The sequence below is a fragment of the Canis lupus genome, chromosome 27 (assembly GCF_011100685.1).
Source record: "Canis lupus familiaris isolate Mischka breed German Shepherd chromosome 27, alternate assembly UU_Cfam_GSD_1.0, whole genome shotgun sequence".
Classification (NCBI taxonomy): domain Eukaryota; kingdom Metazoa; phylum Chordata; class Mammalia; order Carnivora; family Canidae; genus Canis; species Canis lupus.
This window is the reverse complement of record NC_049248.1, coordinates 39,547,019-39,573,970: the sequence shown is the minus strand read 5'-3', so window position 1 is coordinate 39,573,970 and position 26,952 is coordinate 39,547,019. Positions and strand designations below refer to the sequence as shown.

Here is a 26,952-nt window from a genome sequence, read left to right as displayed (position 1 = left end):
TGCACCAGTTTGCATTCCTACCAACAGTGTAGTAAGGGTCCTTTTTTTTTTTTTTTTCTCCACAATCTTCACCAACACTTGTTATTTCTTGTCATTTTGAGTGTAGCTGTTCTGACAGTTGTGAGGTGACATCTCATTGTGGTTTCAGTTTGCATTTCCCTGATGATGAGTGATGCTGAGCATCTTTTCGTGTGTCTCTTGGCTATTCTTATGCCTTCTTTGGAAAAATGTCTATTCAGACTCTGCCCATTTTTTACCTGGATTATTTGTTTTTATGATGTTGAGTTGTATAAGTCCTTTATATATTTTGGATATCAACCCTTTATCAGATGTATCGTTTGCAACTTATTTGCAAATATCTTCTCTAATGGTTTCCTTTGCTGTGCAAAAGCTTTTTATGTTGGTGTCGTCCCAATAGTTTAATTTTGCTTTTGTTTCCTTGCCAGAGGAGAAATAGCTGGAAAAATGTTCCTATGGCTGATGTCAAAGTGATTACCGCCTATGTTTTCTTCTGAGAATTTTATGGTTTCAGATCTCACATTCTCACAGTTAGGTCCTTAATCCTTTTTGAATTTATTTTCGTGTAGGGTGTAAGAAAGCGGCCCAGTTTCATTCTTTTGCACTAGCTGTGCAGTTTTCCCAACAGCATTTATTGAAGGGACGGTCTTTTCCCCGTTGTATATTCTTGCCTCCTTTGTCATAGAATAATTGGCCATAGAGGTGTGAGCTTATTTCTGGGTTCTCTGTTCTGTTCCATTGATCTGCGTGTCTATTTTTGTGCCAGTACCATCCTGTTTTGATTACCGCAGCTTTGTACTGTATCTTGAAATCTGGGAGTGTGGTACCTCTAGCTTTGGTCTTCTTTCTGAAGATTGCCTTGGCTGGCCCTGGTTTTTGAAAACACACATTTATCTGATCTTGTTAGGTGCCAGGGACTGTTCTAAGAGCTTTGCCAGTATTACCTCATTCAATCTTCACAAGAGCCTTGTCAGGTACTCTTACTTGCTTTATTTTACAGTTATGGGGAAAACCAAGGCATAGAGAGGTCAGGAAATGTGCCCAGGGGTGTATAGCTGGTGAGTGGAAGAACTGGAATTCGAACCCAGGTAGTCTCAGCATTGTGTTCTGCTCCCACAATCACAGCTTTCTGTGTGCTTCTTGGGTTGTCACCCTCCCCTTCTGGAGGCTGAGCTGTCCCAGCATCCGTTTTGCTTGGCGAAGTCAGGTGAATGAGCCAATGCTGAGAAAGGAGGAAATTGCCTATCATCCACCCCCCCTTAGACACTAATTATGACAATTTTGAAAGGTCGTAGATCTTCACACGATGGGTAGGAACCGCTCCTGCCAGTTCCACTGTCGTCTTTGTTGAGGGCAGAAAGGCCAGCTGTGCCAACACACCCGGGGCAAAGGGCTGGTGAGGTGCTTCGTGCCAGGGCCTGGCTCTTGCTCGGCTGCTTCTAGCTCGCCCTCTTGCCTTTGCCCTTGCTCACTCCCTTGCTGTCTCTCCGAACCTCCTTATCTCTGTCTGCCTGTCTCATCGCTTCGCTTTGTTCCTGTCTCTGCCTCCAGACCCTCCCCAAACCTATTGGGGTTTGAGGACATGAAACAGAAATTTTATTTTATAAACACTATTAGGCAGCGTAAAAGAAACATTAGCACCACTGGCAAAAAAAAAAAAAAAAAAAAAAAAAGAAGAATGTATGGAAGGTGGTTACTTAGGGATCCTAAAAAGTGGGATAAGGTTGAGGTATATTGTAATATTCCGTTGTGAAGTCAGAAGCTGCTGGAATCCCAGGCCCTGTCAGGTCCCTGCGTTGGCTGCCCCTTGCAGTAGTGATGCCAAGGGGCTGGCTTGGGGGTTTAGATGCCCCTAAATTTCCACCAGTTCCAAACAAACATGAAATACTACCCCAAAGGGTGTGTTTGCTATGAAAACATAACTGCACGATGAATGCCAAGACCCCATTTCCACCCACTGCCCCCAAACCCCCACCAGGTGCAAATTAAGAAGCTTCTTAATCCCAAAGAGGGATCCATCAGCTCTCTGTTTTGTTCATTATCTTCCCTTGAGCCTTTATAACAAGTGGGGCTGGAAGGCTCAGTTTGCTCATTCATTTATTCTTGGTCCCTCGTACATGTTGATGGTTATTTAACATATATTCAATGACAAAACCAAACAGTAGAGGGGACCTGGGAAGCGGACTCCCTCTCCAAAGGAATTTCAGAGGGGAGCTGAAGAAACAGGCTGTATGGATGAAAAATTAAATGTCAGTGCAGGGCTTAACCGACACCACGTTGGCAACAGCACCAGAGGTGCGGTGATGTGTCAAAGGCACCTGGGACAAATATCAAGAACTGGGTCCACAGGCGGGAGGGAGTCCTCTGGCTGGAGGGCTGAAGTCAGGCCTCATGGAAGGGTGGCCTTGCTCTGAGACCAGAGGTGAGTAGGAGATGGACAGGACAGGCAAGGGCATGGTCGGTAAAGGAGTGGCCTGGGGTTTGACCAGCAGAACCAGAAGCACAGCCTGGGACTCCGGTGAATGGCCTAGGTGGCACGTCTGACTAATGCATCCAGGACAGGTGGAGAGGGTGATGCTGACTATCAGGGCTGCCCACAAACCTAAAAAGAAATACCTGGAAACCCTACTGTGGTACACAACACACAAATCAATGTGAAAGAAAACCACGCATGGAGCCGCTCTAAAACTCATTCATGAAGAGGGAACTACAGACTGAGGTGGTTCACAGGGGACCAGGTGTGGGTGACTGTCCTGGGTCTCTATCCTGGGTCACTTCCAGGCCACGGTGGGACGGAGGCTGGAGGTCTAGCATCTTCAGGTGCCAGGGGTCCCCCTGGGAGGCGACTCTAGGCCTTACCTGTCCTGGGCCAGCTGCAGGGCCCCTCCAGTTTTGGCCTTGTGCTGAAGTGACGCAACCCTGGCTTCACAGAGGACAAGGATGGTGGGTGAGCCGGCCTCGGCATATGTCCCCTTTGGTAGTTCCCCAGGCCCGTCTCTCCCATAGCCTGCTGGTCCTGACCCCTCACCACCTTGGTAGCCCCACAGTCCGATGCCAAGCCTTCTCTGTCCTCCAGCCCACAAGAAGCCAATAGGTTCTAAGAGCAGTTTTCCAGCTGGGCCTGAATCCTGCCAGTCCAGTGACAGCACAGCACCAGGCATACTAGTGAGTGCTCAGTAAATATTTGCTCATGCAACTCCCATTCCCCACATGGCTGATGGCCTGGCTGCCTCCTGGATCCTTGCCCATGTGCCTTCACCCTCCACAGCTGCACCCTGTCCCCACTTCCTGATCAGAGGAGGCATCTCTGTTGGTGTTCTCATCACGGGAATATCACTTCCCCATGCACCTGTCACCACCCCCTCCGGGCCCCAAGTGTCCAGGACCCAGCCTCCTGGGACTCCTTTTAACCAAGGGTGGAAAGCCCATGTGAAAACCTAACTGGGGGAAAACCTGGAAAGCAGAGCAGCAGAGCTTTCTGTCCAGACCAGGCCAGCTGCTGTCTGAAATACCATTTGTATGTTAATTTTAAAAAAAGATTTTATTTATTTGGCAGGGAGAGAGAGCAAGAGAGCCCAAGCAGGAGGAGCGGCAGAGGGAGAGGGAGAAGTAGGCTCCCCACTGAGCAGGAGCCCGACATAGGACTCGATCCCAGGACCCTGGGGTCATGACCTGAGCCGAAGGCAGATACTTAACTGACTGAACCACGCAGGCGCCCCCGAAATAGCATTTAATGCGTGTATCTCTGTATACATCAATGTGCATCTAATTGACCTTGAGGCATCTTTGCACAAGTGCACAGATGTGTGTTCCTACGTTGGCTAGCTGGATTTTTTCCTACTGTCCTAACGACTTTTCTCCATGTCAGCACGTCTTGGCTTACACGGTCCTGGGGTTTGGGAGTCAGATCTGGGGAGCAGGGATGAGCAGCCCTGAGAGGCACAGAGGCACGCGAGCGGAGGCAGGACAGCCTCTTAGGGCTGTGCAGGGCTTGCAACTTCCTAAGAGATGTGGAGCCAGGTGACCACTGGGGTCCCTTCAATTCCACGTGGTCTGAGCCCAGACCACTTTGTGTCGGACCCCAGACGTGATGAAGCGGTTGTTGATGTGTTTTGTGGGCCGACATGGCATCAGTGCCCATTAGGGTGGCATCTGGTTGGAGGCCCTGCTGCATAACTTACTGAGGTGCTCCTGGCTGTACCTCCCAACCTTTCTGTGCCTCAGTTTCCTCCTCTGCGAATGAGGCTAACAATAGTACTGTTAAGGGTTGTAGTGAGAGTGGAGGAGAGGGTGCATGGGAGGCTCGTGGAGTGTGATACGCCGGCACATGCTCCATCGGTGTTGGTGGTTGTCCTTAAAGTTGGAATTGTGGTTCTTGTTGGAGGACCCAGGTCTTTCAGATGCGCCCTCTGGCTCAATGGAGTCAGTCTCAACCGTCCCCCTACTGACCTAAAATTCCCCTATTGGGAGGGGGCACCCCTGCCCTGGAAGCTCTACCCCACAGGCAGCTCAGCTGGACAGGGGGCTGCCCTGGCCGGACTCCACACATCCGGCCTCAGCCAAGGGCCCTTGGAAGGCACCGTCCACCCCAAAATTCTGAGGCATTGTTCTCCTGGCCCAGCCGGAGACAGTCTCCTTTATTCCCTAAACTAACCAGAGTCCGAGATCCCCATGGGTGCCACCAGCCCCCAGGGGCTGCGGGCTCCTGCCAGCAGTGGCTGCAGCCTGTTCTCCTGCCCCAGCAGCCAAGCAGCCTTTCTGCTCCCACTTCTTCAACCAGCCACCCTCCTCCATGGAAGGTCCCAGCTGACGTGTCACCTTGCAAGGTGGCTTGCCGCAGCTGTCCTCTGCACCCCGGAGCTCCACATGTGGTCTCATCCCCACACAGCGAGGCTGGGGGATTCTCCTCAAGCAACCTTGGTGGCTCACCCTGGGCGTGGAGGGGGAAACCCCAAAATGAACCTGGGAGGGATTGTCAGGTCCAACCCCATCATTCCAGAGATGAGGAAACGGAGCTCAGTATCCCACATTTCAAGCACTCCAGCCGAGGAGGACACGCTCCCCTACTTCACTCCTGGAAAAAAGTCACTATAGACTCAATGGTTTATCAATTTTGCCTTTTTATGTGAGAGTTCTCTTTTACTGAAGTCTGAATGTCCACGCAGTGCTCTTTCTGGAAAGGGCATTTCACTTAGCAGATTTTACCTTTCTAGGAGGGGAAACTTGGCAGCCCCATGTTGCTGTGCTTCTGCTCTTGGCCCTGGGGAGGAAGGAGTGTCGAGAAGGGGAGGGTCCTCGGGAAGATGAGTGTAAGTAGGGGATGAAAGGAGTGGGCTCCTGGACCCCAGGAGAGGAAGGGTGCGTCCTCTGGCTGCCTCTAGGGCTCTTGCCCACCGCTGGCCTCGTAAAATTGGAACCTGTGAGAACCTGAAACCTGTAACCCCTGAGATGCTGACTCAGCAAGAAATAGAGACCATTTGCAGCTATTTCTGGGGTGATTTAGCTACAGGTGGTCTGATGCTAATAAGAGGGGCCCTCATTTCTGACCCACATGTCCTATGTCTCTCCTTGCACTGACCTCAACGCGGGCCTGAGCTCTTAACTGCTTGTCAGGTTTATAATGATCCCCTTATTAAGTTCCTCAGATTAAGCACCGGGAACTCAAAGATGAAGCCAGCCTGCAGCTGCTTGGAAGGTCAGGACAGTGGCTGGCAGGTCGGTGGGTGTTTGGAGGACATCACCCAAAGACAAGCCCATTGGCGCTCACACTTTGGCCGGAGAGCCCCGTCTCCCCAACTAGGCCCATCTTGAGGTGCCAGCTTGCATGACCTATTTTCTGGCTACGAACAGCTCGTATTACCTGTTCTAAACATCTGGAATTACCTGCCTGCTTAGTCACCTTCCCTCTGGCTTCCAACACCTGTAGGGCTCCACCCCCTCTCCACCTCTTATCCATCCGGGGTCCCTCCCTCCCCTTTTTCTTCCTGAAGGATCTGGAGGTTCCAGATCCACAAGTTCTGATGTCTTTAAAAGGATCAGCCTGGGAAATAAGGCTCATTTGAGAGCTGTGACATTCACCTGACTCTAGTGAAAGTCCCAGAGCCAATCCACTTGGGGCTTCCAACCGGGCACCATGAGGGCCTGTGTGCCCCTGATCGTGGCCGCGCTCTGCAGCCTGGCCTGGGCTGGTAAGTCATCATCTGGTGGGTGTGAAAGGGCCCTGTAGAAAAAAAGCAGCCGGTTAGGGAACCTGGTAGGGGGTGAGCATAGTGGGGCAAGGGAGGGGCAGCTCTGTCCTAAAGCCATGGAGCACCTTAGACCTGTCCGTGTCAGAGTCTAGTTGTCCCTGATGGACTAACCTATGGAAGCCCCTTCTAGACTCCTTGGAAGACTAGACCCAAACATCCCTCAGTCCAGCCTGACTTTGGATCTCACCAGGGTTTGTCTGTGGGACCGCTGCCGGTGCTGTGGCCTGCTGGCTTTGAGTGGCCTGGCTGTCCTTGGTCACTCCCTCCTCTGCCCCAGGGGCAGGTGAGGTTGTTTGGGGTGGGGCCTTGCTCTGGGTAAAGCCTCAGGAGAATGGGCAGGCTCAGGGGGAAAGCGGAGGAGCCCTGGGCCGAGAGCTAGGCTGAGGGCTCTCTAGGCTGTACAAGTGGGCAGAGGAATGGGTCTTGGACCCGGTGTTGGAGGAAGTAGAGCAGAGAGAAGGATCCTGGCCTCCAGAGACTAGCGGTGCAGGGGATGGGACCTGCAGAGGAACAGCACAGCTCTTTGTTCAGGGGCTGTGCAAAGTGCTGATGCTGATGTGTTAGTTGGTGGTTGGTTAATGGGTGAGTGGGAACGAGTGCCAAGGGAGGGGGCTGAGCTGAGAGGTGTGGGGACAGCCCTCCTCCGCCCAGAGGACAAAGAATCAGAGCTTGATACACATCCCACCCAACCCGGGCTGGTCCTAAATAGGACCCTTGTGAGGATTGATTAAGACAGTGAATGAAAAAGCATCTTACCTGGACTGAGATCTCAGTGAGCTAGGTTTTTTTTTTTTTTTTTTTTTTTTTTTTTTTACAGTTTAGTCTTTTCTTTCTTCTTTCTTTCTTTCTTTCTTTCTTTCTTTCTTTCTTTCTTTCTTTCTTTCTTTCTTTCTTGATTTTATTTATTTATTTATTCATGAGAGACAGATTGAGAGAGAGAAAGGCAGAGACACAGGCAGAGGGAGGAGCAGGCTCCATGCAGGGTGCCCGACGCGGGACTCGATCCCAGGTCCCCAGGATCATGCCTTGGGTCAAAGGCAGGCGCTAAACCGCCGAGCCCCCCGGGCTGCCCTGAACTGGGGTTTTGATTGCGATCATGCTTATAAATCTTCCTGGGAGCAATGTCTTCATTTCCAGTCAGGTTGTGTATAAGGAGACCCCTAGTGGGATTCCAGGTTCAAAAACCTTTGGAGGAGAAAGCTGTTCCCAGGCCCCCGCAAACTTGGGGGGACCGCGTACCTCTACTCTGGCCCCACCGTGGAGCAGCTGGGAATCAGCTCCGCCTGGGCCATGGGTGCTGGATAGCCAACAGCAAGGGCGTGAGAACTTCCAGCTCAGTGTGCAGGAGTGGCCGCTGGGTCGGTGCACCCCGCTCTCAGGACAGGAGGGTGGCTTGAGACCTTTGGGGGTGGTGGACACCCCCAGGGGCAGAGGCCACAGTAGCTTCAGAGGTGCAGGTGGAGCCCTTGCGCCTGGGGTGGTGCCCGGGGTGGTGATGGGGCCTGGCTGTGGGATGGATGGGAAGTCGGGTAGGCCTTCTTTCCTAAGGTTGGGGCGGGGTGGGGGGAGGCTCGGCTCTTGTCTCTCCGGGTTCTAGCATCCCAGAGCTTAGATGCAGGAATATGGACCATATGGAGGAATCACTGGTTGTTCCAAATGAACGAGGCAGGAAGCTGGTCCTGGAAATGAGCCTTCTTGGTGCGCCCAGTCTCCAGGGAAACAGCCTCTGGGGCTCCCGGACGGGCACGGGTGTGGGATGCTCCAGCCCTCAGGGTGGCTCAGGGGACCACAACAGGGACCTCCAGGCTTGGGACCTGACTCCCCTGGGGGGCAGCGCGGATGCGGGTGGGCGTTCTAGCATACGGCCGTCTTGGAGAGCGCGGGGAGCTTGGGCATCTCCTGAGAGAGGGGAGGCCCTAAGCCTTTCAAGGGGGGGCTGGAGGGAAAGCCTGAGTCTGAGCCGGGCAAGGCCCAAGTGAAGAAAGGCAGAGGCCCGAGAGCCGGGCGGGAGGGCTGCCGAGCAGTGACTCAGCACCTGGCCAGCGAGCGAGGCACCCGCAGAGCCCTGTGTGGGCCGCAGGCACAGGGTGGGGGCGCCCCAGTGGAGTCAGGGTGACTGGCCTGCTGAGTGTCCCCAGAACAGCACAGCGAGACGCCCGTGAGGAAAGTCCCTCCCACCTCTCCCGTCCACCCCCCAAGCCCCAGGTCCTCTTGAGCAGACGGAGTTTCCAGGGGTTCTTACCGGGACAGGGCTCTTGAACCGAGATGAAAAAGTCCACTGAGCCGGGGCCGGTGGGGGGTGGCCTCCTGAGCTCCCCACAGCTGACCATTCACGTGGCGCCCTTCTCAACTGGTGCCAGCGGCTGGAAGGAAGTGAATTCTTTCCCGGGACCCTGCTGATCTGGCCCATTGTAAGCCTTGCCCTGATTTGTCTGAATTCTCTCCCTTTGGACTCTGGGTGTCCTGCCAGGCTGACCGGGCAGGCAGCTGACCGAGCCTTCCTCCCGGCCTAAAAATTTCCCCCTTGAGTTCTTTGCATTCAGGTTCCAAGGGAGCATCGTTTAAGATTCAGGAGGTGTTCCCCTGAGCCTGAAGGGACCAGCGGCCTTGGGCCTGGTTGTTTTCGAGAACAATCCACTGGATCAAAGGCCTGCCTTCCTGGCCACATTGGAGGCCCCGGAGGCAACTCGAGGCTGCCTCAGGACCTGGTTAACCTTGACCTGACACCTCTTTGATGTGCAGAACACAGGCTCATAGCAATGATGTCAGCTAGGAAACTGTCAGCCACATAAATGCCCTGACACCCCAGTCTGAGGGGCGGCCCCGCTGAAACCCAGATTAAGCACGTCGCCAGGGAGACTGCTCCAGCCAAGGGGGCACGGAACACCGTCACTGTTTATCTAACCACCGTGTGTTGCTGGTATGTGTCATTCCGTACCAAGTGCTTTACCAAAATCAACATATTCGAGTCTTAGAGCTGTTCTGTGAGGTGGACTCCATTGTTATGACACTTTCATAAACAAGGAAACTGAGGCACAGAAGGTCAAATAACTTGCCCAAGATCTTCTAGCTAGAAAGCAGCAGGACCAGAATTCCAGCTCCAAGCAGTTTTGGCATCGGAGTCCAGGTTCTCAAGCCCCCCCTGCCCTGCTATGCGACCCTGATTAATACTGTGTAAACCCTAACCCCACTGCCCAAGCCAGTTTAACTAAACCCGTGTCCTTGATATTCACCTCCCACCCCATCCAGGCTTAAGTTGAGGTTCCGGACCTGTGTGGAATCACCACCAGAACCGAGTCCCAAAGCAAAAGTGGGATCATTTCCCTTCTCCTAATCCTGACACACTCTTCAACCCAGAAGTTGTCTTAAACCTACCCGCCCCCCCCATCCCTTTCCTCCGCTAAGCATCGGTGCAAAATTGTTACTTCATCAATACATTTAACGAAAGCCCAAATCCCAACCACAACTCTCAATCTAAAGCAAATTAGGTTTCGGTTTCTGCGTTCATTACAAGTTCCGACGCTCATGGCAACCCTGACTCCGGTCTTGACATCCTCCGTAGCCCACAGCCTGGCCCCTAAACCCAGCCTTCCGAGATCCAAACCTCAGGAACCTCAAGTGGAAACAAAGACTCTGTAATTACCCTTAAAGCTCAAAGTGGAAGGAAAGGGCCCCCAAAGCCAGCTGTCGCTCTGGCGTGCTCCCGACGCTGTCTTTGCTGGGGTGGGCATTTGTGATTTTAGGAGTGGTAGTGGATTTGTACCATTTCTTTCAAAGGCTTTTTTGTCCATGCCCCGTTGGGACCAAACATTTGCTTCTGCGAGCCACGTGGCTGGAGTAAGGGATGTGGTCTGTGGTTACACAAGGGATCCGATTCCAGAATCCAGTTCTCACCCATACTCGCCTCATGCCCTACCCAAGCATGAACTAATTCAAATGCATGCCAAAGACTAGAGGAAACAGAAAGTCGGGACCCGGGGCACTCAGGGTGCAGGGGAGACCCGACAAAGGGGAACAAAGAACAAACCAGCAGAAGACCTAAAAGGGACAGGATGAGAGGAAGGGGGTGTCGCAGGGGAGAGGGCAGGAGGGATCACTGAGACAGCAGTGACTTACCTTCATCTATGGGACAGATGAAGGGTGGCCTGTGGGTCACCACCAGCACACAGACTTCTTTCATTGGTCTGCCTGATTTTTTTAAAATTATTTTTAAAATTTTATTTATTTATTCATGAGACACACACACACACACACAGAGAGAGAGAGAGAGAGAGAGAGAGAGAGAGGCAGAGACACAGGCAGAGAGAGAAACAGGCTCCATGCAGGGAGTCCAACATGGGACTCGGTCCTGGGTCTCCAGGATCACACCCTGGGCCGAAGGTGACGCCAAACCTCTGAGCCACCTGGGCTGCCCTGATTTTTTTTTTTTAAGGTTTTATTTATTTATTCATGAGACACACACACACAGAGAAACAGAGACATAGGCAGAGGGACAAGCAGGCTCCCCGTGGGGACCTTGATGTGGGACTCAATCCCAGGACCCCGGGATCACACCCTGAGCCAAAGGCAGATGTTCAACCGATGAGGCACCCAGGCGTCCCGGTCTGTCTGAATTTTGTAAAAATTGGAAACTGTCACATGAAAATTCAGGCTTCTCTTGAAAACCTAGAGGCTCTAGCAACACTGAGCCTGCATCCCAATATGGCAGGAGTGGCTGGGACCGATGGTGGCTGCCAATTTCAGACCGAACATCACTTCCAAGTTTGTCACGATCCCCACCTCTTCCTACCACCTCCCCGCTTCTTACTTGCTTATATTAAAGGTCTGGCCTCCCTGGGCATTCAGGTTTGTGATCCTCATCTATATTATGAGCCCTGCGGTATAGGGTGGGTGGTGGGTGGTGGGTGGTGGGCGGTGGGGATGAGGCTTATACTGGCGCATGGGTGGCTGTGCATATATTTCTCCTTGCAGATAGCAACGATCTTTCCTGCCAGGTGGGGCCCCTGCCCCTGTCTGCAAACCCCACTGCAGGGGGCACCTCGATGAGGAGAATGGGCTCCTCAGAGAGCTGAGTGTGTGACTTTTACTGCTCATAGGAAACTTGGAGTCATGCGCATCTCGCTGTAATGAGAAATTCAACCGGGACGCTGCCTGCCAGTGTGACCGCCGGTGTCACCGGCATGGGGACTGCTGTGAGGACTATGAGCACCTGTGCAGTGGTGAGGCTCCTCGTGGGGGGGAAGGGTCCAGGAGGCACAGCGGGCCAGGCCATGCCCATGGCCAGAGTGCCTGAAAGGACGCTGGCTTGGGTGTCCAGCAGCTTGGAGCAGGGTTCAAGCCTGGTGGTGGGGCTCAAGGGGCCTGAGTGAGGACACTGAGGGCAGAGCAAAGGTCGGGGATTTGGCCAGGACTTGTCCCAGATACTCTAGGATGTCCCCAGTGTAAGACCCCAACTTACAAGGAAACGGATGTTATTTACCTGGAACATCTGTCTGAAGGGTCAGGATTAGCGACACTATCTTGAAAGTTTAAGTAATTCCCCAAACGGCAAAATGATAATTAACCATAAAACATTAAGATAGCACGTATTACACTCCCCATCTCGTTGTTCAACACTTTACGTTGCAACAGTGTAAAAATGGAGTCGAGCTTTCCAGCTTGTGTGCCGCCAGGAAGACCGCCCGGCGTCACAGGGACTGTTGTGATTCACACCACTCGTCCTAGCATGAGTGGACCCAGGCGGCTGCAACATCTCCAATCCGTCATTCCCCGTCCAGTGATTAAACGGCACACACACTGCTCTCAAGAGCCCCTTGTTTCTCTGCTACTCCAACAACATAGCTTTAAAAAATAATTTTGAATAATCCCCTTGTTTGGAAGCTTCCAGCGTGTTAGACCGCCAGATAAATGGTCTGCTTTGTGCCATGAAGCCTTGTGAAGTTCACTGTCAAACCATGTGCCCTGACCCTCAGTTTGCAAAACGTGATCACTGACTGAAGCCACGGTGGGTAACGGCCAGCAAGCCCACGGCATATGGTGGTGCAGGTTGTGCACTGCACAAGGGCACCTGTCGGAGAAGGCAAGTTGACCAAAATCGAATCTGTACCCTTCTTGCTAGTCCATGTGCCTTGGTAAAGAGCTGTGTCTGCTGAGAGAAAGGAGTACCTTTTTCCAGTTTTCCCAAAGGTGGTACCTGCTGGCCCAGCCATGTGCCCACTGAGCTGCTTCCACCTCGAAGGAACCCTCATTCAGTTTACACGGAAACACCATCTCTACTAGCTGAAATTTTGTTGGTCCGGCCCGCGTAGGGAAGCCCTGGTCCAGAGCTCAGGGCCAGAATCAGAGCCTGCCGCCTTCCCCCGCCCGGCGCCCGGCAGATCCAGGGGAGCCTGTGCGCCTCGGACCATCGGGCTGGCATCTCACGGCGCGGACAGCACTTAGCTTAGGAGCCAGTCCGTCTCCAAGTCTGATTTGCAACTCTGAATCCTTTTCCGGCAGGAAAAATACAGCTGATGCTTGAGACTCTAAGTCAGCCCTTGAGAGTCTCGTTAGCGTGACATGGGCTGGGCTGAGGACCCCGTGGGTTGTCAGCACTCAGAACACGGCCTGGCACGAAGTCAGTGATCAGAAGAGGTTTGTTGGCTCGATGCATCATCGGACCCGTGGTTCCGATGTTCCTAACAGGACACTACCCGGAAAACTCACCAACAGCCTCTGAAGCTCTTTGGAATAGTGTTGCTTCTTTGGGGGAAGTTCCCCCACTGCGTGAGGGAGAGGAGCCCAGAGTCCCCAGGAGCATCCTTCCTCCTCCTCTCCACCCACCCTGCTGGTCCCAGAGCCCCGGGCCACAGTCAGGCCAAGGGAGCAGGGCAGCAATAGGAACCTGCTTTTCTGGGCACCCCCCGCCCCCCAGTCTCCACCGCCATTGCCAAGTGTTGTAAAGAAAGAAGGGAAGTTGGTATCGCAGGAAACAGTTCTTAGTCCCCGAGGGCCTGGGTGGAGTTCACCCTTGACTGGGACTGGGACTTATGGTAGGTAAGGGATGTTCCCTAAGTGACCTGTTCCCTGTCATTTGGAGATGCTCGAGCCTCTCCGTCTGTCAACTTAGGTTGGAGAGAAGTCGTACCCACACGGGAGGTGTCAATCCAGAAGGCTCCACTTCCCACCCCCCATCCCCTTTGTGCCACACTGGACACCAGAGCGTTTGAGGGGCAGGGAGAATTGTCGCCTGGGCAAATTCTTTTATTTATTTATTTATTTATTTATTTATTTATTTATTTATTTATTTATTTATTTAATTTTTTTTGCCTGGAAAATTCTTGTCACTTTTTAATGACAGCCTTCAATGGCCCATCCCCTCTGTCTTCCATCTTCAGTTTGTCTCCTTCGTCACTTGGTACTTACTCCTTGTGCCTTAGCCTCTGTTTTGTGTCTCCTGCCCCTGCACTGCTTGTCCTGGAGGGGAAGGGAAGGAACCCCCCTCTCCGCCCTCTGGCGGTGGGGGGCCTGGGGGGTGGTGGCCAGTGACTCTACTTCTCTGACCTCCAGTGGAAGAAGATCCCAAGGAGCCCGAGCCATTCCTGGAGCTGGAGGAAGAGATGTTGGAGGCCCCCCCTGGCCGTGAGTCTGCCTTTCTAAAGGGGGGGGGCTTCAGGCTAAAAGAAGGGGTGACCCAGAGATGCAGCCACCCTGGTGGCAGCAGGCGCAGGCCTAAGCCAGGCGGACCCTAAAGGCAGCGCAGGGCGGCGTAAGAGGCCGTGCCAGGCAGCTGGGGGGGGGGGGGCGGCGGGGGTAGGCAGGAAAGGGCGTCCGGGCCTCTGGAGGGAAGTGGAAGAGCTTTTATTTTTAGAGTGGGAAACTTTGCAAAACAACAGGCCCCAAAGTAGTGTTCGGCCTCTCGGAAAGGGCTTCCTGACCCAGAAGGGTGTGCACCAGTTCAGCTTGTTTGTTTTCCTTCCCTGGAGATCTTGCACAGGAGCAGGGAGGGAGTGAGGCTGGGGGGGGGGGTGCTGGAGGCACACACACCCCCCCCCCCCCCCACCGGCTGGCCAGGCGACCTCTAGGGGTCTGCCCTGGACTCACGGCTCCCTGTCGTCCCAGACTTGTACTCGGCACCCAGCTCCTGCCAGGCCCGCTGCCACGAGGCCTTCGACAGGCACCAGCCCTGCCACTGCGATGCCCGCTGCCCAGAGTTTGGGAACTGCTGCCAGGACTTCGAGGGCCTCTGTGGCCACCACGGTCAGTCTCCCGCTCCCTTTAGCGCAGCCCCCGAGCCGGAGGAGCTCTCCGGGGCAATGATGGTTCTCCAGGTGGGGCCCCTGGAGCCGCAGCATCCGTATCATCCGGGAATGTACTAGAAAGGGAGACCCCAGGGCTTCACCCCACACCTACTGAATCAGAAACGCTGGGGGTGGGCCCACTGCCCTGCTTTGGCAAGCCCTCCAGGTCACTCTGGGGCATGCCAGTCTGAGAAGCTTCCAGGAGGAGGGGGCAGTGTGGCCACTCTGTGGGCAAGGCCACGTGCCGCTTTTAGGTATCCTCTAGGCGCTAGGCCCCTGGCCTCCGACCCCTAGGGTGACGGACTGCGGCCCCGCTCCCTGGCTGCCGGCTTCTGGAAGGTGCCCAGAAGAGGGGGCACATGGAGGCCCCGCACCCCCAGGCCTTCCTGAGGCTGAGACAGCCCCCCAATTCCTCCCAGAGGGCTTCTCCTACAGCAGTGATGCCATAACCAAGGAGGAGCTCCAGAGCATCTCTGAGAAGATCTACAGGGCGGACGTCAACAAAGCCCAGAAGCAGGACATCATTCTCAACAGCCAAAACCGCATCTCGCCCTCGGAGGCCAGAGACCAAGTGGACCGCTGCCCGGAACCGTGAGTCCCCCCAGTCTTCCCGCACGGTGGCCCCCAGCACTGCCACCCCGGGCCCCCGCCTTTGCTTCTTTCCACCCTGGCACTTTTCCCCTCGGGGCAGGCAGGATCCAAGGCAGAGAGAAAACGAGGTCCCCAGAGGCAAATAAAGGCATTTTGAGGGACTGTGGGCGTCCAGCTGGGAGGGTTTCCTGATTGACTGGGCTGCTGATGGAACTGGCCTTCCGAGGGCTGAAGCAGAGGAAGCTTCCAGAGCGTCTCCAGGCCCCCTGCGTTCGCATGCCCGCCCCGGCCTGTCTGGCGCCCCGTGGGGTGGGGGCCGCTCCGTGTTCACGGCGTTGGGCCTCCCTCCGCCTCCCGCAGGCTCTTCACGTACGTCAACGAGAAGCTGTTTTCCAAGCCGACCTACGCGGCCTTCATCAACCTCCTCAACAACTACGAGCGGGCCACGGGCCGCGGGGAGCACTTGGGCGCGCAGCAGCTGGCGGAGCAGGACGCCTTCCTCGGGGCGGTCATGGGCACCGCGGTCCTCAAGGAACTGGACGGCTTCCTCCGCCAGCAGAGTGAGCCCCCCCCCCGCCCCGGGGCAGGGCTGGGGAGGGCCTGGCACCCCTGCGGCGCCGCGGGGCAGCTGAAGCCAGCAGCTGGGGGCGGCCTGGGGGCCAGTGGCCGACGGGGAGGGCCAGAGAGGAGCCCGGGCCGCCCCGGGCCGGGCCTCGAGCCGAGGGAGCCTCCGTCTGCTTGGAAGTCGCCTCTCTTTTGATTGACTCGGAGCTGCGTCCTTTGTCCCCACCACTCGCTGCTTCAGTCTCAGGGCCTCTGCAAGAGGGGGAGTCACCCCACCCCACCCCGCCGGGCCGGACCCCTTCCTGGTGGGGGGCCTGCAGGGTCCCTAAGCCTCTCCCCCACCCCCGCTCCGGGTCCAGGAAGGATGCTGACTCTCCGCATCTTGGCTGGGGAAGCAGCAACAGAAAATCCCCAAGAGTTCCAGAGGGGCCTTCTACCGGGAGGGGCTGTGGCTCGAGGGGCTCCAGATAGGGAGACGTTTGAACCAGACCAAAAACGGTTTGAGGCGCAGAAAGGCAGGAGGTGGTGCTGGTCAGTGTGCAGGTCCTCTCCTCCACGCCGGGGCCGGCCCTATGGGCAGCTGTGTCCGGGCCTCTGCCCGGGGCTCGGGGTGGCTGGTCCCACCTGCCTGCCGTCCCTTTCCCCTTTCGAGTGAGGCCCAAGGAGGTTGGCAGGTAAAGCTGGGGACACGCGGGCAGCCCCTGTGCAGAGGGCGCGATCCAGCACCGCCCCCTGCTGCTCCTCCGCAGCAAACACAAGACACAACTTGGAGGCCAAGCAGGCCCGCAGGCTTCTCAGGGAGAAGCAGCAAACCCTCCCCTCACCGCCCCAGGCTAGGTGACTTGTCTGAGATGAGGCACCCAGGGATCGATCCCATCCTAGCCTGGGGCCAGGCTGTTCCGTTACTATCCTGCCCTCACCCCTCTCCCTGGCCAAATCCAGACTGTCCTTCAAGCTCTAGCTCACATCCCGCGTTGCTGACGCTGCACCTGCCCCAGCCCCAGCGCGCCACTGGCTTCCAGCGTGTCCTCAGAGGTCGGGGGGCGAGGGTGGGGGGCGGGCAGCTCCACATAGCCTTGGGCCACGGAGACTCTACTACCACTTGTTAGTGGTGTGAGCCTGGGCAAATTAGCTTACCTGTCGGAGCCTTATCTGTGAAACGGGGTCTTGGCGGGTTAATGCACATGAAGGGCTCAGTGCAAGGCCTAGCACCGGGTCAGCGGTAGCCATCCGGAGGGTGAAACCATTGTCTGCTATTTTGTGTACATTTTGTCTCGTTTTCTGACCGTGTTTTAAGTCCTTGAGAGGATGGAATGTGTCTGGTATCTCCTTGGTATCCTCCACCCATGAGTCTGAGTAGCAGTTGGTACCTTGTGGCTCCCTAAGTCAGAGCTCCGGCCCCGACTTTCTCATGGGTCCCACCTGCCTCTCCACCCCCTGTGGTTCTCTCATGCATCTACTCAGAACTTAGTGGGAAGAGGGCAGCCCGGGTGGCTCAGCGGTTTAGCACCGCCTTCAGCCCAGGGCGTGATCCTAGAGACCTGGGATCGAGTCCCACGTCGGGCTCCCTGCATGGAGCCTGCTTCTCCCTCTACCTGTGTCTCTGCCTCCCTCTCTCTCTGTGTTTCTAATGAAAAAAAGAACTTAGTGGGAAGAGAACTCATGGTTCCCACCCCTCCTTCCTTGGTCTTTCTCATCCCATCAATGACACCACAGTCCATCCCATTGCTCAGGCCTGAACCCAGGAGTTATATTCTATTCTTCTCTTTGCCTCACGGCTCCCCGCCTCCTGGGCCTCCATCAGGAATGTCCATCGCACCCTCCTTCAAAATCTACCCCCAGTCCGCCCACTTCTCAGCCCTCCTCCACGGCTGCCACCACTCCTTCTGGCCTGGACGATGTGTTAGCCTCAAAACTGATCTCTCCGCTGCTCGTACGCCCCACTGACTTTTTATATACACAACCAGAGTGAGCCTTTAAAAACAAAGCTATCACATAATTCCCCTGCTTAAAAGCCTTCGGTGGCTTTCTCGCCTCCGAGAAGCTGTAAAGTCCTTCAGAGACAGTTGACATGTGTAATGGTCACATGGGCTCAAGTGCCGTTTCTACCTCTTATCGACCCTGTGATCTCGTGGGAGTTACACAACCCCAGTTGGCCTCAATTTCCTCATTTCTAAATTGGGGGTAATTAGCACCCACCTTATGTGAAGATTCAATGTGAGGACTGGAAACACTTAAGATAGTTTGGGCCCATAGAACGTGGTTAGCAATTCTAAACTCTTTTTGTATTATTACTTTGTGACTGACACCCATCCGTCTGGGCATGGCTTGCCAGGCCTGATCGCTCCTACCTCTCCGACCTCCTGTCCTTCCTCTCCTCCCTGCGTTCACTGTGCTCCAGCCACCCTGGCTTTCCCTTAGCTCTTTGAACGCGAGGCCCAGGTGGTCTTAGAGTCTTGCTCCTGCTGTTCCCTCTACGCAGAAGAAACTTTCCCCCGATGTTGTGTGGCCTATCCCTTACCCTTCAGAGGTCTCTGATCTATGCTACCTACTCAGAGAGGTCTTTTTGATCTTCCTTTCTAGAAGAGCTCCCCAACCCAACCCACCTCTGGTCATCATGGGGTACCCTGCTTTATTTCTTTCATAGCACTTATCTGCAATCATATTGGTTATTAGCTGTCTCTTCCACTGGGAGGGAAACTGTGAAAGCAGGGATCCTGTCCTTGCTATTCCCTGTTGAATCCTCAGCCTGTAGATACGGCTTGGCACAAAACAGGGGCACTGTGCATAGTTATTGAAAGGACAGTTTTTTAAAAAAGATTTTATTTGTTTATTCATGAGAGACATGGAGAGAGAGGCAGAGACACAGGCAGAGGGAGAAGCAGGCTCCCGCATGGAGCCTGATATGGGACTCGATCCCAGGACCCCAGGATCTTGACCTGAGCCAAAGGCAGACGCTTAACCACTGAGCCACCCAGGCACCCCATTGAATACACTTTTGGTTGAAACCCTGTGTCTCTTGATGTGCTAGAGCAGGTGGCCCTTCCCTGCTTCCTGGGACCTGGTCCCGCCTTCCCCTCTCTTAAGTCCTCTATGTTCCTCCGCGCAGATCGCTATAGCTCAGAACAGGAGTTTGTCAATGATTTGAAGAACATGTGGTTTGGGCTCTATTCAAGAGGCAATGAAGAGAAGGACTCAAGTGGCTTTGAACACGTCTTCTCAGGTGGGATCATTTTGCTTGGAAAGAAAGAGTTGGAGGAATGAAGAGAGACAGCTTCCCTCAGGAGTAGGGCAGCATCAGGCACCGATGAATCGGCTGCCAAGCAGCTAGCAGAGACAGGCATGTCCACTCCCAGGCCAAGAGGAAGGGGTCTGAGCAACTGTTTTTGAGGAACCGTCTTTTCTGGAGTTTCTGAAGGGGAAAGGGGACCAGATGCTGGGGCTCCCAAAGGATACACATAGGAAGAAAAATGTGTTTGGGGGTGTGGCTCTCTACTTCTGCATGGTCCTCTGGGCTATGGGCATTCTATGAGCCAAAGTCCGAGGAAGGCGGACAGCCTTGGCATGGGAGGGGCAAAAGGTGTTGGAGGGGAGGCCCATATCACCCACCTTGAACTCTTTATTATAGGTGAAATCAAAAAAGGCAAAGTCACCGGCTTCCATAACTGGATCCGCTTCTACATGCAGGAGAAGGAGGGCCTGGTTGACTATTACAGTCACATCTACGACGGCCCTGTGAGTACGGAGTGTGGACCCCGTGGGCTGGAGAAGCCTTATTGGTACCCAGACTTCCAGCCCTCACTCTGCACTCTGAACAGCCACACTTGCCTCTCACCCTGACTCTTGTTGGCCGCCTAGTGGGGATTGTGAGGATGACTCCCCTATCTGCCAGAGTTTAGGCAGCCAGGACCCGAGATTCCCTTCCAGTGAATGCTCCAGAGCTGCAGAGAGCAGGAGGCAGAGAACACTGTCTCTGGATGGGAGGCTCGGGGCAGGGGAGGACTCTCAGATGGGAAGATGAGTCTCAGAGATGTGTAGTTACCCCCTGCCTGAATTTCTTTAGAATGTGGCCTTGGCTAGTCTGAGTTCAACTCCATATATTTTATTTAAAAACAAAAGAGAGAGACCTTTGCTGCCCTGTGCCAAGAAATAATTTGGGGACAATAAATTGTCCCTCTCCTCCACATGTGATAGCCACAAGAAACAGTTATGGTTTCTGCTGCCCTGGTACCAGTCACAGGAGTGCTGGCTCTGGCCTCTCAGGGAGATGCACAGCTCCAGACAGAGGATCCAAGTCACACTCAGACACCTTAGCAGAGCAGACTGTTCCCTTGGTCGATGTCACAAATCTAGCTTCCCCAGAAAACTCACACAAGCACCTAATGGGCCCTCACCAAATCTTGGCCAGCTGCTACCATTTGCCACCTCTCTCCTCGTGATATTCACCAGGCCCGTTACTACCTTCCACAGTGGGATTCATACCCCGACGTGCTTGCCATGCAGTTCAACTGGGATGGCTACTATAAGGAAGTGGGCTCAGCTTTCATTGGCAGCAGCCCCGAGTTTGAATTTGCGCTCTACTCCCTGTGCTTCATTGCCAGGCCAGGCAAACTGTAAGTACTGGGCCAGCCAGGCTTGGGGAGCAGGCTGGGGCCACATGCTGTTTGCAGCCAGGACAGTCGGGAGAGCCAGATTCTGCAACTCATTGGCTTGGACAAATCACCCTTCTGGACGTCAGTTTTCTCACTTGGGAGATGAAGTTGTTAGATAAGACTGTGGTTGTCAAACTTTATTTAGCAGCAAAACCACATGAAATCTTGTACAGAACCTTCATAGATGAAACAGTTAGAAATGGAGTCGCCCTGGGGCTCCAAGCCTCTCTGTTTGGTCTCCAAGGCTGAGAGGGGGAACTCGAAAGCCCCAGAGAGTATAGCTTGAAACCACTGGGCTTCACCTTCTAATATTTGAGGACTTTGGGTCCTACTACCTCTGAGACCCTGAGCAGACATTTAATTTCAGGGCATTCAGCTCTAGAATCTGAGATTTTATTTTATTTTATTTTATTTTATTTTTTTTTAAGATTTTATTTATTTATTCATAGAGATGCAGAGAGAGAGAGAGAGAGAGAGAGGCAGAGACACAGGCAGAGGGAGAAGCAGACTCCATGCAGAGAGCCTGACGTGGGACTTGATCCAGGGTCTCCAGATCACGCCCTAGGCTGCAGGCGGCGCTAAACCGCTGCGCCACCGGGGCTGCCCTAGAATCTGAGATTTTAGAATACTGCTCTGGGAAAGATGCGGAGCAATGTTCTTTAGGAAGCTAGAGAATAAGGTATAGGTTTTGAAGGGCTGCCTGGGCATGGGGAGTGGGAGACAATGGCTGGAGAAAGCTGTGACGGTTCTCTTGGGGGCTGTTCAAGTCAGGGTGGAGCCCTTCTACATGGGTTGGGCTTAATCTTCCCATTCAGGGGATGGGCATGGAAAGACACGGTGGGACCCTATGACTTGGCCATCTTTCCCCACAGGTGCCAGTTAAGCCTGGGTGGATATCCCTTGGCCATCCAGACCTATCCCTGGGACAAGTCCACCTATGGAAATGGCAAGAAATACATCGCCACTGCCTATGTGGTATCTTCTACCCAATAGAGCTTGGAGCCAGCTAGGGGCATGACGGCAGCGAAAGTTCTTGCAGGACTCAGGTGCTATCTGCTCTGGGCTGGAGGGGGATGGAGGAGACTGGGAGGCATTCCTAAGTTTAGAAATGCCTTTAGAAATGAGAGAAAAGACACACACAAAAAAGAAAAATACAGAGAAACACTCAAATCTTTGTGCTCCAGCATTTTGAAAATAGAGTCTACACAGAGAAGATGGGAGCCTTCTGTAGCCCTTTGCCCGGATGAGAAGTGAAACCATAGACGAGTCCTCATATTTCCTTTTAATGTAAAGGGAAGTGGTGGGCTCTCTTTCCTCTTTTTTGGAGTTGGTGAGAGGGCAAACCTGATGATATCGTTACTGTGAAGGTGTTTTCAATTGTTCTTAAGAAGAACAGCAGATAAAAATTCAAGGTTACTATAATGGCTGTTATCATACACAGCTCTGCAAACTGCAATTCAGCCCTATGTTGGGGCCTCAAAGAACTTCGGTCATGGAAATCAAGCAGTGGGTATTTGGTGTTTTCTAGGGTTATATCCTCTCAGAACAGGGTCTGGGAAAATTCTCATGCTTGATGGAGAGGATAATGGGTTGACACAGTGAGTGAACTTGGGAGGGAGTGAACTTCTCCAGGCCTGAGTGTTGTTGCAGCCAGCCCAATGACTGCATCAAGAAGCTTCCTACTTGTAGATGTTTAGTGCAGGTACAGAGGTATATTTTGATCCCACATATTTTGTGAAAGAGTTCCCCAAATAGGAGGAACATTTTGCATCAGAAGGAAGGAACTTACAGCTTGGTGACGTTAACAATTACTTTAAGGCTTACCCAGAAGCCATAATTTGCTGGAATTACTTTGGAGTTAAAGACCAGGGAGAGTGGGGTTCCCTGTTCCAACCTCAATTATGCATTTCTCCTCCCCTGACCTCAGGGAGAACTAGATGCTGTCCCACAGAACTAGGCTGGAACTATGGTTTACAGAGATTGAGTCTCCAATTAAAGTCATTAAGAAAAGTTGAAATCTGTCTCCTTTTTGTATATGACCCCCCTCAACTGTCTCCCTCTCTCTCTGCCTTTTCCCTGGAGCTGAGAGTGATGCTGCTGGCTTCAGTGTCTCTTCAGGATGGTGTGGAGAATGTGGTATCTTAAAGTCCCTGAGGACTCACCAAGTCTCTCTAGCCAAGAGGGAAAGAGAATTCTTCCTGGCAGATTTGTAATGTGTAGAACAGCAGTGTACTTATGGCTTCTGGCTCCACATATAAGGAGCTTGGAAGTCACTATTCCACCCTAACAACAAGTAAAAAACTGAACAGATTGAAAAATCAACAACTCTTCTTCGATCTGTAAGAGAGGAGAGGATGCAGGCAAACCCATCAAAGGTTTGGAAAGTTAGGCAAACCTCAGGGTTGGAAAGTTAGGCAAATATAGATTGGAATAACCTTGGAAAGACAAGCTTGAGATCAGAGACTCTCATACAGAAAAATATTGCAGAAACCAGTGCCAGGATGGGAGAATCTGAACTGCAGTTGATGAATTGCCTGAAGGAGAGACAGTGCAGACTACTCGGAGTTAAAAACTCCAGGGGATCCAGGCATCTCACAGTATTGTGAAATTTATCTCCAGGAACTCCACAAGGCTCCCATAATGTGTATCAGAGAAAAACTTTCTTGGACTTCTGGCACAGGGAGGAGAAGTGGAACCATTCGGAAATAGCCAGAGCACTCTGTCATTCTGAACAAAGCCTGCCCTTGGGGGAAATTTGTCAGAGCCTAACTGATCTGGGGAAGGGAAATACCCAGCTCCACGGATGTTAGCCATCCTCTTCTACTCAAAAAGGGCAAAAAGCTGAAAAACACTCGTGAAGTTCACAGTCCAGAGGCATAGCTCAGTAAAAGACTGAGACAAAATCATAGGACTGTAGAATGCTCCCTGCCCCCCACATTACCAAAGGCCTATGTACCAAGATTGGCGATCAAGAAAAAATTACAAAGCATATCAAAGGGTAAAATAACACAGGTTGAAGAGATAGAGCAAACATCAGAAACAGACATGGCAGGTATGTTGGAGTTATTGGGGAATTTAAAGCAACTATGATTAATATGCTAAGGGCTATAATGAACAAAGTAGATAGCATGAAACAGCTGATGGTGCAATGTAAGCAGAGGGATGGAAATCCTAAGAAAGAACCAAAAAGAAATGCTAGAGATGAAAACACTGTAACAAAAATGAAGAATACCTTTTATGGGCTTATTAGTAGACTGGAAACATTTGAAGAGAGAATCTCTGAGCTAGAGGATATCTCAATAGAATCCTCAAAAGCCAACAAACAAAGAGAATAAAGAGCAAGAAACAACCAAAACATAATATCCAAGGACTGTGGGACAACTACAAAAGGTGTTATATACACATAATGAGAATGCCAGGAGAAGAAAGTGAGAAAGGAACAGAAAAAAGATTTGACATAATAATGACTGAGAATTTCCCCAAATTTATGTCAGACATCAAACCAGAGATCCAAGAAGTTCAGAAAACACCAAGCAAAATAAATGTCAAACAACCCACTATATTTTGACATATCATTTTCAAATTATAGAAAATCAAAGATAAATAATATTTGCGAGAAGCCAGAGGGGAAAAAAGAATCTTACCTACAGAAGAATGAAGATAAGAAATACATCTGACTTATCCTCAGAAATCATGCAAGCAAGAAGAGAATGGCATGCAATATTTAAAATGTTGAGAGAGGGCACCTGGGTGACTCAGTTGCATAAGTGTCCAACTCTCGATTTTAGCTCAGGTCATGATCTCAGGGTCATGAGATTGAGCCCTGTGTTGGGTTTGTGCTCAGCATGGATTCTGCTTAAGATTCTCTCTCTCTCTCTCCCTCAGCCCCTCCCCTTGCTTGTGCATGCTCTCTGTCCCTCTAAATAAATAAATAAATAAATAAATAAATAATAAAAGCTTTAAAAAAATATTGAGAGAAAAAAACCCCACTAACCTAGAATTCTGTACCCTGAAAAATGATCCTTCAAAAGGGAAGGACAAATAAAGATTTTCTCAAATAAAAATTCAGGGAATTTGTTGCCAGTCAATCTACCTTGCAAGAAATTTTCTAAGAAGTTTCTCAGAGAGAAGGAAAATGACATAGATCAGAAAGTCAGATCTGCCTAAAGAAAAAAGAGTATCAAAGAAGTAAAAAGTGAAGGTAAAATAAAAACTTATTTTCTCATTACTAATTGATTTGACAGACAACAGGTTGTTCAAAATAACAGCAATAATGTGTTCAATTATATATATTATGTATATATACACACAGATATTTATGTATACTTGTATACACATGTGTATTATGGACATATACATACATATTCATCCTCATATTTAAGTGAAATGAATAGCAGGTACAAAGGAGGAGAGGAAGGAATTAGTATAATTTTGTTATTATAAGGTACTCACATTACCCATAATGTGATATAGTGTTTTTTGAAAGTGGACATGGATTAATTTTGTAAGTGTATGTGGCAAACTCTAGGAAAATCACTAAAAAAAAGTTAAAAGTATAATGGATTTGCTAATAAAGGAGAAAAAATGGAATCATATTAAATGCTCACTTAAAAGCATAAAAGCCAGAAAAAGAATGGAAGACAAAAAATAGGAACAAAGACCTAGGAGAACAAAGAGAAAACAGTAATGAGTATGGCAGATATTAATTCAACTATATCAATAGCTACTTTGAACGTCAATGGTCTAAATGCAACAAGTAAAAGATTTCATAGTGGATCAAAAAACAAGAACCAACTATAAGTTGTCTATGAGAAACCCACTTTAATTATAAAGACACATGTAGATGAGAAATAAATGAATAGAGAAAAATACACCATGCTAGCACTAATCAAAAAGAAAGCAGGCATAGCTATGTTAATTCCAGACAGACCAGACTTAAAAGTAAGGAATGTTATCAGGAAAAAAGAAGGGCATTACATAATGTTAAAGGAGTCAACTCCATGTCTTCTTGATGTATGCATATAACAACAGAGCATGAAACTACATGAGGCAAAAACTGATAAAACAGAAAGAAGAAATAGATGAATCCACTACCATAGTTGGAGGTGCCAAAGCCTTTTCTCAGAAACAGACAGAGCTGGTAGGCAGAAAATCAGTTAAGGATACAGTTAAACTCAGCCACACTATCAATCAACTGAATATAATAGATATCTATAGACTACTTCATCCAGAAGATAAAAATGTACATTTTTCTCAAATTCATATGGATCATTCACCAAGATAGACCATACTCTGGGCCACAAAATACCTCTTAATAAATTCAAAACAATAGAATCCCACAATGTCTGCTCTCAGCTTACAATGGAATTAAACTAGACATCAATAACAAAAGATAACTGGAAAACCATAAAATACATGGACATTAAACAACACACTTTTTTTTTTTAACAACACACTTTCTAAATAACACATGAGTCAAGGAAAAAAAACCTCAAGATAAATATTAATATATTTTGAACTAAGTAAAAATACAACTTATCAAAATTTGTGAGATACAGTGCTTAGAGGAAACCTTATGGCATTGAATGCATATAATAGAAAAGGAGAGAGATCTAAAATCAATCATCTAAGGTTCTACCTTCGGAAACTAGAAAAAGCAGAGAAAAATAAAACCAAAGTAGAGGAAAAGAAATAGTAAGAATTAGAGCAGAAATCAATGAAACTAAAAGCTTGTTCTTTGAAAAGTTGATGAGCCTCTAGCCAGGCTATTTAAGAAACAAATAAAAATGAAAGAAGAATAATACCGCAGACTCTATGAAAGTTAAAAAGATAATAAAGAAAAGCTATGAACAACTTTATGCTCGTAAATTTAATAATCTAGGTGAAATGAATGAATTCCTTGAAAAACACAAGAGGAAACAGATGATCTGAATAGATGATCTATTAAAGAAATAAGTAATATTAATAACCTTCCAAAAGAGAAAGCACCAGGCCCAGATGGGTTCCCTAGTAAATTCTATAAAATAGCTAAGGAAGAAATTTATCCAATTTTCTACGATCTATTTCAGAGGATAGAAAAAGAAGGAATGCTTCCTAACTCATTCTGTGAGGTCAACATTATGCTAATATCAAAACTAAACAAAGGCATTTCAAGAAAATTGCACACCAATATATCTCATGAACATAGATGTAAAAATCCTCGATCAAATATGAGTAAATAGTATCCAGAAAATTCTAAAAGGAATTGTATGCCACAGCCAAGTGGGGTTTTTACCAGGTATGCAAAGTTGGTTCACATTCAAAAATCAATTAATATAATCTAGCGCATCAACAGACTAAAAAAGAAAACTGTATGTCATATCAATAGAAGCAGAGAAAGGCATGACAAAATCCAACACCCATTCATAATGAAAACTTTCAGTAAACTAGGAATAGAAGGAAACTTTCTCAGTTTGATTAAAAATAATCTGCAAAAAACCTGCAGCTAACATACTTAATACTGAGAAACTTGAAGGTTTCCCACTAAAATCAGGTACCAGGCAAAAATGTCCCCTTTCACTACTCTTTTTTTTTTCTTTTAAGATTTTATTTGTTTATTCA

The 26,952-nt window shown here is 50.6% G+C and overlaps 1 protein-coding gene and 1 long non-coding RNA gene across 4 annotated transcripts; one reads left to right on the top strand and one right to left on the bottom strand.

Annotated features, from left to right (window-relative positions):
• Window positions 1-354: 354 nt before the first annotated feature.
• On the top strand, window positions 355-22,369 carry ENDOU (endonuclease, poly(U) specific). 2 transcript variants are annotated; one of them, XM_038577454.1, is made up of 10 exons: window positions 355-6,206; window positions 11,363-11,485; window positions 13,815-13,886; window positions 14,367-14,504; window positions 14,965-15,136; window positions 15,497-15,696; window positions 18,810-18,923; window positions 19,329-19,435; window positions 20,171-20,313; window positions 21,225-22,369. In XM_038577454.1, exons 1-10 carry the CDS (start codon window positions 6,152-6,154, stop codon window positions 21,343-21,345), a joined length of 1,245 nt encoding a protein of 414 aa, XP_038433382.1. In that variant the 5' UTR covers window positions 355-6,151; the 3' UTR covers window positions 21,346-22,369. The 2 variants fall into 2 exon arrangements, with proteins under 2 accessions (XP_038433382.1, XP_038433384.1); XM_038577456.1 differs by lacking the exon at window positions 355-6,206 and adding an exon at window positions 7,232-9,186.
• LOC119866386 lies at window positions 5,126-9,103 on the bottom strand. Of its 2 annotated transcripts, none has more exons than XR_005380096.1 (3): window positions 8,509-9,103; window positions 6,097-6,238; window positions 5,126-5,278 (listed from the first exon to the last, which is right to left on the bottom strand). It is a non-coding gene; the product is annotated as an uncharacterized LOC119866386 (long non-coding RNA). The 2 variants fall into 2 exon arrangements; XR_005380095.1 differs by lacking the exon at window positions 8,509-9,103 and adding an exon at window positions 6,454-7,039.
• Window positions 22,370-26,952: the final 4,583 nt, after the last annotated feature.